Below are 11867 nucleotides of genomic sequence, written 5' to 3' on the forward strand. Positions count from 1 at the left end.
AAAAAAAAAAAAAAAGCGAGAGTAAGAACAACACGTGGTGATGGTGAAGGGAAAAAAAAAAATGAATAGCTTCTAGTGAAGCCTAAAAAAAAAAAAGAAAAAAAGAAAGAAAAGAAAACTAAATAACATGATACACATAAACCATACTCATGCACGCACAACAAACATGGTGCCACATGGCCACAAGGACAAAAGTAAAGAGATATATGTGCACATGATTATTAAATTTACCTAAACGTTTGCATTTTTTTTTTTTTATATAAATATATGACCAAAAATGAATATGAAAAATAACTCAAAAAAAAAAAAAAAAAAAAAAAAAAAAAAAAAGTCTTTTTACTTACATTTTGTAATCATCACGTATGTGTGGAGGAGAAAAAAGTTCGCGTAGGGCAGGAACACCCGGAACACTTCCTCTCCTCCTCCCCCGAACCTGCTCCACATATGTGTGTACGGATGTATGTGTACATGCCCATACACACGTAAAGGCCAAACAATTTCGCGCATGCTACATGGTGTTGCATAAGGGGGGGGAAATAATAAAAACTGAGGGGGGATGGGGAGATGCAGATTAAAAAAAAAAATTGGCTCACAAGTCAACTGCAAGCTTCACACGTTGGCTGCACACATGTTGGTTGGCTGCATATGGATGGCTGCACTTGGCCAGGTCCCACTTTGAATGTACCTCCTCTGTTCGTGGCGGAGAGAATTTACTCCCCCCCCCCGCTGCTTCCCCCAAACGGAAGAAATGCACAGGAGAGGGTGCAAACCCACTCAGCTGCGAATCGTCGAACGTTTCCGTCGCGCAGGGAGCAAAGGAAGTCCATTCATATGGGTGCCCGTCAAAGCGTGTGCACGTACATTTGTGTAGGGGCATACCCACATAAAGGTAAATATATGGGCATACGTAATATACACCCGTGTGCCTATCCTGTGTGGGGGTCCCATCTTGTGCCGCTTTCCTCATCGCACTTGGTTCTCTGGTCAACACTCATGGGGCAAACCACCACTTGGGAAGTGGCAACCGGAAAGTGTTTCGGAAAGGGATGGCGATGAGTATGCTTCTTCTTTTTTCTTCCTACACTTCCGAACAAATTTGATCTTCCTCTTACTTTCTGGGTGATGCCGAGACAAACGCGCCTCTTCAAAATGCTCCTCAAAACATCACCGTTTGGTAAATTCTCCACGGCCACACGAGTTGGCACATACGTACTGCACAACTGTACGGGGGGGCGACACGCCTGACGTGCCTCCAGCTATACGAGCTTACACATATGCAACGCGGTCATGTGAACAGGCGAGTTGATGGCTCTTCGCGAGGGGGAGCAAAGGGGAAAACCTCCCCCCCGCTGCCATACCCGTGGGAGACATACGCAAATGTAAGTGCATACGTTCGGCGCTGCGCAACGCTTGGCGAAGCCGCGCCCTCCCATGAGTACCTCCAAGGGGGGGAAGCTGCCTCGTGGGTTGCCCCTTCAGCTGCCACTGGGTTGCCGCTTCGCTGCCGCTTCACCGCCGCCTCGCCGCCGCGAAAATCTATTCATTCAGATCGTCACTGGATCATTTCTTCACTTTGCCTTTGGATGCTTCCATTTTTTTCCTTTCCTTTTCGTTGTTATTTTTTTTTGGCCTGTTTGGCAATTTTTCATTTTTTTTTGTGTTTTTCATTTTTTTGTGTTTTTTTTTTTATTTTTGTTTTATCTTGCACATCGTTGGAGGGTTTGTTTTTTCCCCCCGCTCAGCTACGCCTCACGCTTATGATCTTTCTCCACGAATACGTCTGGCCAGCTGTATATCCTTTGGCATGATGGTGACTCTCTTGGCGTGAATGGCACACAAGTTGGTGTCTTCGAAGAGTCCAACCAAGTAGGCCTCGGCCGCCTCCTGCAGTGCCAGTACAGCTTGGGATTGAAATCTGAGGTCCGTTTTGTACTCCTGGGCAATTTCTCTTACTAGTCTTTGGAAGGGCAATTTTCTTATGAGGAGGTCGGTGGACTTTTGGAACTTTCTAATTTCTCTCAGGGCGACCGTTCCTGGGCGATATCTGTGGGGTTTCTTAATTCCCGTCGAGACTGGCGCGGACTTTCTCGCTGCCTTGGATGCCAGTTGCTTTCTGGGGGCCTTTCCTCCGGTGGATTTTCTCGCGGTTTGCTTGGTCCTGGCCATTTTGAACGTTCGGCGGAAAGGGGAAAAAAAAGGGAAAAAAAAAGGAAGAAAAAAAGGAAGAAAAAAAGGAAGAAAAAAAGGAAGAAAAAAAGGAAGAAAAGGTAATCCACGTAAAAGGGGGGTTAAATATATAATATATACGTGGGGGAAAAACCTTGAATGTAAAAAAAAAAAAAAAAAAAATATTTTATTTTATATGCAAACAATATCGCAGGGAATTTGCAACGAAAAGGAAGTTTGAAAAATAAGCAAAAAAAAAAAAAGGCAAAATGGCGAAATGATAAAATAACGAAATGATAAAATAACGAAATGATAAAATAACGAAAGGAATTTTTTTTTTTTTTTTTGTCAAAGTATGAAAAAACGAAAAGGATAAAAATCTGCAAAAAATATTTCTCGCTCAATTGGTTTGAAAAAAAAAAAAATGAGATTGTGAGAGGGAAAAAAAAAAGAAAAAAAAAAGAAAAAAAAAAGAAAAAAAAAAGAAAAAAAAAAGAAAAAAAAAACGAAGAAAAAATAAAAAAAAGAAAAAAAAAGAAAAAAAAAGAAAAAAAAAGAAAAAAAGAAAAAAAAGAAAAAAAAGAAAAACTAATTTGTCATTACAAACGGGTGCCTCTTTCTGTTAATCATTTTTTTTCGATTATTTTTGCAATTCCATTGCGTAATTTTTCGCTTTTGCTTTTTTTTTTTGGTTTGAAAATTTACCCCTTTCTGCGCATATCATATCATATCACTTTTTTTGCAATTAAAAAATAATTTACATGTACTTCGCACGCGGCTCCGCGCGACCAGCATAGCGCAGTCACCATGACGAAGTCAGCACAACCAGCGCAGCACATACGTACGCACGTGTTACGTAGCACTTCCCCCACGTGATGGACGGGTCACCACTGCCGCGCGGGGTGACAAAGGCAGGGGCCAGTCCACCCGTATGCGCACGGTATATTTACTACATACAGACGTACGTGTACTTATGCGACCATTTTTCTGTACGCCTCCGTGGCTCGCTTGGACATTTTCACCGCCGCGCGGCAAAGGGTAAAGAAAAACGCGGCAAACACAATTGTGCTTTCATACGCGCGCATACGTATATGATAGTACATGTCCATACGCTGCGGGAGGTTACGCGGTACTTTCTTTTACTACGCGTTTGCCTTGGCGACGTTTTACCGCCTCACTTCATGTACGTGTCCCGCGCCCGCCGTCAGGAGGGAAGCCTCCTTTTTCGCAAGTGCATGTATTTTTTTACCCCCACATTTGGGCCCAGCTCGCAAAATGGATAGCAGGTTAATACTGGCACTACGCCTACCCGTACAGTACAGGTGAACATTTCTTGCGCGGCGCGGGGGAACTCCTCGGGCGTTTGCCTCGACTTGTCCGCTCGCAGTAGGGCAGCGTTCGCAACTGCTTAGCTCATCAGCCCATTCGCCCATTCGCCGCCTCGTTGCCGCTTCACCGCTTCACCGCTTAACAAGGACACGGCAGGCCAATTCAGCGCGCATGCCCCGCACAGGTACACCACAATGATGTACTGTTTAGCCCCCCCATACACCCGAAACAGCTGATAAGTTGCATATGGAAAAAAAAAATAAAATAAAATAAATACCCCCTTGTGCGCATCATTTCACGTGTCACATTTGTGAACCAGGTCCAATGTGAAAAATTTCTTTTCTGGGTCACCATTTTCCAAAAAGGGGGGACGCGGGCCGCCCCCTCGCGCATTCGTCCGAAGTTGTTGTGCAAGTTTTGCGGCGACGCGGGGTGGAAAAGGGGACGGAGTAACAGCAGGGGTGACCCATTTTTTCCTGCCTCCTTCATTGTCCTTCCAAGCGCGATCCACACAAGTTGTACGTACGTGTATACATCCGTACGTGTATACATCCGTACGTGTATACATCCGTACGTGTATACATCCGTACGTGTATACATCTGTATGTGCCTTTTTATGGGTGACTACGACAGCAGCCCCACCGATTCCGTTGCACCTATCACTTCCTCGGGGGGCGGGTTTACCAAAATGATAGCCAAACCAGCGCTGTATGACCCACCTGTTTGTACCGTAAAGACGAGGGCGGGAAAAATGAGCACCTTTCGAACCCACCCGGTGTTTTGGCGAATTGGCTGTTTGGCCTACCCCCCTGATGAGCCGTTCATGTCAATCGCAGCGATCACCCCCCATATACCATGCTGCATATATATGCAATATACATGTGAATGCTCTTCCGCGCAGTGCAGTTGCGAAGCGGTCGTTCTGCTGCAAGCAAGTGCGTAACTGTCACATGGGTGGGCCGCTCAAAAGGAGGAGTGTAGGCAAAGCGAGCTGATTTTCGAGCGCTGAGATATGTTAGGCCCCGCAATCCTTTGCCGATTGCTGCTTCCAAGCTGGAAGATGTAGCGCTAGCGCAATGTAAAGTTGTTCCGAATACGAGGCAATTGTGGAGTTAGCACATGCGTGTAAGCTTATCCAACCATATTTGCAAGCATTTAAAGGGGCGGTGAGTGCGTATGAACACGTACCCCTGATGTGCGCTGCTCACAATTGTAAGAGTAGGGGGAGACCTCTCACTCATTCTATTTTATGCCCCCCTCTAGCGAGGCAAGCATCGAGGAGAGCAGCCAGTTGCGCGGATTCGGGAGTCACTTTAAAACGCGCAACAATGGTGCCTAATGCAACCCCTCCAAATGAAGCATTTAAAAAGGGTTAACCGCTGGAAAGTGTTACATTCACCCTGCTGTTAAAAAATAAAGAAGTTTTTCTCTGCCCAGTTTGCAGCTATTCCTATGTGCACAACCATAGTAAGGATCAGTTTGTTCCCCCTTCTCGAAGTCGAACACGTCGATGTTCCGCGCGTCGCCAACATGTGTGCATATGTGGCCCACTTGGCGTTGACTTAAATGGAGAGCGGCGCGTCGCCCTTAAGAGGTCATCACATACTGTTGGGTAACTGCCTCCTGGCGTTCCCATTGGCACCCCCTTCACTTCCAAATGCACGAAGGAGGAAATGGCGAACTGGGGATTAATCGAAATGGTACGTTACCGCAAAAAATTGACTGAACTGACTTGGCAGCTACGTGTAACGTTATCTTACTCCCCTTGTGAAGAAAAAAACGCGCACCGCTCATTTGCGTCCTCTCGGGGGGGATGGACGGGTGGAGTTAAAAAACTTTTGGGATGTTTTTTCTTTTTTTAAACCAGATAGCCAAAATGTTTAAAAAAAAAAAAAAAATGCAAAATGGCTAGCTCGTTCAGGTAGTTTTTCACCCGAATGAATATAAAAAAGTAATACGTTAATAAAGGGAACTTCAAAATTTACCAATTCGTTGGGGATTCCCCTGTAGTGGTCAACATGTAACATATTGCAGGAAGTAGTTTTCCCGCGCTTTAGCCGTTTTGCCGATTGACCGCTCCAACATGCATATACACACGTGGGTAAGCACGGGCAAAGTATGGCGAAAGTCTGCCAGGTTGGGTTGCTCCCCTTATACGAATTAACCCTGTGAAGCCACCCCAACGCAACGATGTTGGAACGCCGCTTCAAAGGGTTACCCATTTGCCATTAGTTAACGTATTTTTCTTCGCCACCACACGTGATGCCTTCCTCTTATTTGCGAGGTTTCACACGTTTGCATAAGCCTAATGGAAATGTAAATGGTGTAGAAGCTTCACAAAAAGGGGTGCATTGTCCTCGTCATACGTACACTACTAAAGCATTTGTATCCTTACTCACAATAGCATTGGCTATATGCATAGGTTGGCCCCACGCATGGGTATGCACTTTTGGGGAGCGCTACTCTAACTCTTCACAACCCTACCGACTCTGCCAAACTGGCCATTCTTGACAAAGACAAAAGGGACGTTTCAAAACAAAAAGAAAAATTACTTCAATCCATTTTGGGAGAACAAAACTGGGATAGTACCTCGTTTGCCCCTCTGTTGCACACACGCGAGGGGCGGGAAAAAAGACCAAAAAAATGTTAACACCATGTCCGCACGATAGCAAATGTACATGACGCGAAGTAACCACGTTATGCGCGAATTCGTATGTACCGTCATACTACTACGCTGAATGGTAAAAAACTTGGGTAAAAAGCTCATTGTGTGAGCCATCCCCAGGTGGGAGGGGAACAAACATGTCCAAAGGGGCATACACAAAAAAAAAAAAGAGCAGTGTGTTTTTTTGGGAAGAAGGGCTGAGTAGTACATATAAATGTTCATACCGTATCATCTCACCTGTGTGTAGTTGTGCCAATTTGTTTTTCCAAATGGGAGAGCGAATCGTGTGATTCCTTTTTGTGCAAGAAGGGGTACACAAATGGTGACATGCTGGCATGCGCAATTGCCTGTGTGCGAAGTGGCGTACGTGCACATCAATGTTACAGATACGTGTGTGCATATAATGTACATTTATGTACACTTACATTTGCGTATACTTTTATGTATACTTTTATATGTGCATGCGTCCCGGCGCACACACACCGCACGGCTTTTTGTGAAGAAAAACTTCTCGAAAGGGGTATATACCTCCGCTCCGCCGCTATATAAAAAGTTTTACACGTAGGCATGCATATATAAAGCAATCCAATATATATATATGCGCGTATGCACAGCTGCACGGATGGAGGTAGGGTTTTTTTTCCACCGAGGGGAATACGCTGCGGCCTGCGCACCCGTTTCTCCACCTTCTCCCGTGCGTATCCCTTCTGCGTATACCCCCTGCGTATGCCCGCGGACATGCACTTTTTTCCCTCCCCCTTGTACGGCACCCAAATGGCGGGAATGTGACATATCGGAGGAAAAGCGCGAGCGGGGATCATGGGGCATGGCCCCGAAAAAGGTATGCTAAACTGCATGAGTTTGCGGCACATGGGGGGGTTATTCATTTAATAAAAGCGCATCGCGTGGAGCGCGAAGGCGAACGTGAACCGGCGATTATGCCGTGCGCGCACGCTCGGGAGCACGCACAAATGGTATAATTTATATATATATTATGTACACGTGTATGTGCGCGTATGTGAGCGTGTACGAGTATGCACGCGCGGGCGTACCTCCGCGCCATCGCCCCATGCGCGTGCATATATATGCAAATTTATACATTTATATATTTTACCTTTTACGTTTTGCATCTTTTGCTCACCGCGCGAAACGCGCCGCTCCCCCGTATGCACTCGCGGTGAGACAAAAAAAAAGTACCCTCGCACGGGGCACATTTTCGGAAAAATTTGATTAACTGGGTTAGCCCAGTAGGCCGTGCGGCGACATGGTAAAATGGCGAACTGCCAATTTTGTCCCATTGCGTTTTTAAGAATGGTGAATATATATAGCCCATGTTTGATGCTTTCTTTCGCGATTTGGCGGTATGCCCATATGGCATACCGATTTGGTGATTTTTTTTTTTTTTTTTTTGCCAAAATTGCCTGAACAGTACATACAAAAAAAAAAAAAAAAAAAGCGTATCATTTTTTTTTTTAATTTTTCGATTCGTTTATATATTTAATTTTTTTTTTTTTTAAATTATAATTTTAAACATTTAAAATATAAAAAAGGAAAACATTTTTGCATTAAAAAAAAAAAAAAAACGCATATATGTATACATTTATACGTTTTTATATTCACATATTTATATTTTCCAATTGACAAAACATTATTTACCCATTTTAAATAAAAAAAAAAAAAATCGCATTTTATGTGAAAAAGCAAAGTTTCACACGTGAAATTAACGAAAAAGGAAGTGTAAGCGTATAACCGCTACTCAGTTATATACATTTTTTTTTTTTTTTTTTATATACTCGTAAAAAATGTCAGCAAAAGGAAAAACCGGTCGCAAAAAGGCTGTTAAGGGAACCTCTAACTCTGCCAAGGCAGGACTTCAATTCCCAGTGGGAAGAATTGGAAGATACTTAAAAAAAGGAAAGTATGCCAAGAGAGTAGGAGCAGGAGCACCTGTGTACCTGGCCGCCGTGCTGGAGTACTTGTGTGCAGAAATTTTAGAGTTGGCTGGAAATGCTGCAAGAGATAATAAGAAGTCCAGAATTACCCCAAGGCACATACAGCTAGCTGTGAGAAATGATGAAGAATTGAACAAATTCTTGGCAGGAGTTACATTCGCATCCGGAGGAGTTTTGCCAAACATCCATAATGTGTTACTACCAAAGAAGTCGCAACTTAAATCGGGGGCCACTGCTAACCAGGACTATTAAGAATGTCTCCTTTTTTTTTCTGAGTTTTTCCTTTTTTTTTTTTTCGTAGCACGTACTGTGTGTATTTATAAGTGTGTAAATGCTTATGAGCACACACAGTGCGGTGTGTGTACAGTACCGTATGGTGTAAAGAAGAATCGCCAGCCTAGAATATCCTTTCCCTGCTGATATATACATTTTAGGGTATGCCGTTTTGCCTTGTGTGGTTTGCACTTCCCACGTGTGGTGCATTCCCTGTTAGGCGTTTTTACTGAGAGGGAGGGCGTTTTCTTCCCTTCGCATGTGCAACTGTGGGTATGTTCTCATGAGTATATATGCACTTTGCATACATGTAAATGGTTGATTTGTCTCTCCCTCTCTATGCTCACACCTGACAGGCGAGAGCCACCTCCTGCGTGGCTCACCGCACAGGCGGACGCCGTTTATGAGAAGCCATTCGCGCTTGCCACTACAGCTTCTCTGCTTAATGTGCGCATGGTGCCGGCGGACACATAAAAGATGTTAAAAAAAAAAAAAAAATTATAAACGAGTACAGCGTTATATGTGCTGCACAGCATACTCCTCAGTGTGTTTGTGTAGTGCCTATATGCACGTGTATACATAAATATACATATATGTGAAAAAAGAAAAAAAAAAAAAAAAGGAGTGTTGACTTTTTTTTTTTTTTTTTTTGTTTAGTTTTCTTTTCTTTTTTTTCCCTTACCCATTCGCTTTATTAACTCACGTTGCGTGTGGCACCTCGTGCTCCATCTGTGTCTCTCACTGTGGTTTGTTCGCTGTCCTGTGTGGCTGCCCCTTTTGGAAATCAGAAGGAGGAGTGTTTGCTGCGTTGGAAGGAGCGAAGTGAACCGTAGGGGAGGCGAGAAGGCTGCACCTGTTGCCACGTACCATCGAATTATATTACATTACATTGCATTGCATCACTTTATTTTATTTTTTTTTTTTTTTCCCAAACTGTAAACTACGCATTTACAAGGTTTCACTAGAAGCCATTAAACACGAAAGCGATTCCGCTCGGCGGTGTGTGCGGTGTTCACCCGTTGGGGTAGTTGGCAACAGCGAGGCGGAATGAAGGAGCGTGCCAGAAGTGCAATTGTTGCGCGTGTTTCATCGTCTAACGTTGTTGAGATTGGGGGCGATAATTGGTGAACGAATGGGCCACGTGGATCCACGCCAAATACGTTTCGTGGGAGTAGTCAGCGTGGGGAGTATAGCACCTACGATGTTTCCACGCCGCCACTTCGTTTCCAGCACTGAACGCAATTCTTATGAGGTTTGTCTCTTTTTAGTCCACGCGGAGGTTGCGTAACTTTGCGGGGGAGTGAAGGAGGTGGGCCTCTTAATGCGTTCGCGCATATATTCTTGTGTAACCTGGTTGTCGTTTTTTGGGCCACCTGACGAGCAACACGTATTTGGTTGGTCTGGGAGGTGGCTGCTCCTGTGAGATGGGTGTTTGCAGGTTGCAGCTGGGCTACCTCAACAGGATAGGCAACAGCTATATGAGGAACTACCCACCCTGGAGGAGAACTCCCCCCATGGCACTTGCGCAGGAATGAGAAGCTTCGCCCTCCCCTACACCTGCTTCTTTTCTCTCCAGCGATTACGCTGCTAGTGCAGGCACCCTCACTTCAAAGGAAAAGGCGTTCCTTCATCATACGTAGCATTCCTTAATACGCAGCATTCTTCGCGCTGTTTTTTTTTTTTTTTTTTTCTGCAGCAGCAGGAGAGAGGTTAGCTTCGAACAAGCTGTATGCACATTTTTTCCGCTTCGCCCTTTTTCCGCTTCGCCCTTTTTCCGCTTCGCCCTTTTTCCGCTTCGCCTTTTTACCGCTTCCACATGGGAGGTAGCGTGGGAACCTTCCTCGCGCTGCTCTGTTTTATGATGACGGTGAAGAAGCCATCAGCCAGAGGGGCGGCGCGAAATGTGGCTACTCCCTTGGCGGCTCACCCATTAACCACTCCACACATATAGGAAGAGTTAATTTTTACCAAATCTGTACGTTGCCTTTTTCAAATTTGTGTAGTTGAGGTGGGTGTAGCTGTCCTCTCAGCGCCCCCCTCACCTGTGTGTTCCACGTGTGTCTCATTTGGAAAGTGGCAAAGCGAGCAGTGCGGTCGTGTGTGCGGTGGGATGCCCCTACATGGTTTTTTTTTATATTTATTTATTTATTTTTTTTTTCCATTTTGCAGCCCCCGTTGGGTGAACTTCCCATGTGCAGCAGTTCGCCCCTTTACGAATGAGCAAACATGAAGTGGGTAGGGGGGAACCCCCCTTTGAAGGTAACCCCCCCTTCTGTTGTAGCTGCAGAAATGCGCGCGAAACCGTTGGAGTGTTAAGCGGTCAGTTTGGTGTGCACCAATATGATACCCACACGGAGGTCTTTTTTTTTTCGCAAATGGAATGGCCATGTGGACATTCCCATTCGTCCGTTTGTGTAAAGACGTACAGAGCATTTTATGGTTACCCGTTTATTAAACATTTACACGGAAGAGACAAAAAAAAAGAAAAAAAAAAAGGTGATACATTCTTACTGAGGGAGAGGGGCGCACACGGGTGGGCGGCGGCTACGTGTCCATCGTCCAGGTAGCTAACTACCCACATGCACACCTACCTACCCACCTGTGTTTTTCCCCGGTTAAGAAAAAAACCCAATGTTCGTGGAAATCATGTCGTTTATGTTTTTCCAGAGGGTCTCCCTCTTCTCCACTGGCCTGACGAACAGCTTCGTTTTGTTTTCATACACAAGTTGCGTTTCGAGGGCGGCCTGCAAAGTGGGTACCATTGAGAGGATGAGGGGGGGGGCTAGTTGTGTGTTGAGCAGGTGGAGCGTATCCTTTTTGGAGACTTGCAACAGTGGGGGGAAGATCACTCCGTTTGGAGCTGCCTCCTCTGTACACACGCGTACTGTATGCACATGTATGTTGTGCACACCCGAGCGAACGGGGGGATTGCCGCTAGAAGACGCCGCCTCACCTTGGCGAAGTGCGGGTTGCAAAAAACGACGAGGTAGTTGTTTTCCTGCATGAAGGAGGGGATTTTCTCCACCTTGATGACTGGCCCTATCCACTGCATGAAGTTTTTGCACTCGTTCATCGTCGTCTTTTGCGGGAAGTTGCACACGACAATGGTGGAGTCTTCGTCGAAGTCCTTCGGCTGCGGGGGGGCGGCATGAGTGGAGGCGGGCGGTGAGTGGAGGAGAGCGGCGGGGGTGACGGCATGATGGGCCCACTTTTTACGGGCGAGCGCCCCTGCCTTACCGCGTACACATTGGCCAGCTTCCGCTCAGACAAGTTGGACGCGTTCTTCGACTGAGTGACCTTCCGCTTCTGCAGCTCGACGGTCCGCAGCTTGCGGTACGAGGGGTCCATCGTTGGCGGGGTGTGTGGGGGGAGACGCAAGCGGGGGAGCCAAACTGGAGGAAAACTTTCCGCGCAAACAGCCCCTTACGCTTTGCTTTATTTTGTTTATTTCGCTTATTTTATATTTATTTGTTTATATATAT

At 45.6% G+C, this 11867-nt stretch overlaps 3 protein-coding genes across 3 annotated transcripts, besides 3 other annotated features; 1 reads left to right on the forward strand and 2 right to left on the reverse strand.

The window, feature by feature from the left end:
- Positions 1-1684: 1684 nt before the first annotated feature.
- Positions 1685-2495, reverse strand: PVX_114020 (histone H3, putative). Its single transcript, XM_001616142.1, has one exon. It carries the CDS (start codon positions 2164-2166, stop codon positions 1756-1758), a length of 411 nt encoding a protein of 136 aa, XP_001616192.1. The 5' UTR covers positions 2167-2495; the 3' UTR covers positions 1685-1755.
- Positions 2496-6255: 3760 nt separating this feature from the next.
- Positions 6256-6276: a microsatellite.
- Positions 6277-6544: 268 nt separating this feature from the next.
- Positions 6545-6575: a microsatellite.
- A 1371-nt stretch (positions 6576-7946) lies between these two features.
- On the forward strand, positions 7947-8982 carry PVX_114015 (histone H2A, putative). Its single transcript, XM_001616141.1, has one exon. It carries the CDS (start codon positions 7963-7965, stop codon positions 8362-8364), a length of 402 nt encoding a protein of 133 aa, XP_001616191.1. The 5' UTR covers positions 7947-7962; the 3' UTR covers positions 8365-8982.
- Positions 8983-10588: 1606 nt separating this feature from the next.
- Positions 10589-10609: a microsatellite.
- Positions 10610-10899: 290 nt separating this feature from the next.
- On the reverse strand, positions 10900-11867 carry PVX_114010 (hypothetical protein, conserved). Its single transcript, XM_001616140.1, has 3 exons — positions 11623-11867; positions 11339-11518; positions 10900-11129 (listed from the first exon to the last, which is right to left on the reverse strand). The coding sequence occupies exons 1-3, from the start codon at positions 11731-11733 to the stop codon at positions 11001-11003; spliced, it is 420 nt and encodes a 139-aa protein (XP_001616190.1). The 5' UTR covers positions 11734-11867; the 3' UTR covers positions 10900-11000.

The sequence above is a fragment of the Plasmodium vivax genome, chromosome 11 (genome assembly GCF_000002415.2).
Source record: "Plasmodium vivax chromosome 11, whole genome shotgun sequence".
Classification (NCBI taxonomy): Eukaryota; Apicomplexa; class Aconoidasida; order Haemosporida; family Plasmodiidae; genus Plasmodium; species Plasmodium vivax.

Coding starts and splice junctions, on each gene's coding strand:
- PVX_114020 (XM_001616142.1), bottom strand. CDS start 2,166: ATGGCCAGGACCAAGCAAACCGCGAGAAAATCCACCGGAGGAAAGGCC.
- PVX_114010 (XM_001616140.1), bottom strand. CDS start 11,733: ATGGACCCCTCGTACCGCAAGCTGCGGACCGTCGAGCTGCAGAAGCGG. Junction 11,519..11,622: donor AGCTGGCCAATGTGTACGCG/GTAAGGCAGGGG, acceptor GCCCCCCCGCAG/CCGAAGGACTTCGACGAAGA. Junction 11,130..11,338: donor GCAACCCGCACTTCGCCAAG/GTGAGGCGGCGT, acceptor CCCACTTTGCAG/GCCGCCCTCGAAACGCAACT.
- PVX_114015 (XM_001616141.1), top strand. CDS start 7,963: ATGTCAGCAAAAGGAAAAACCGGTCGCAAAAAGGCTGTTAAGGGAACC.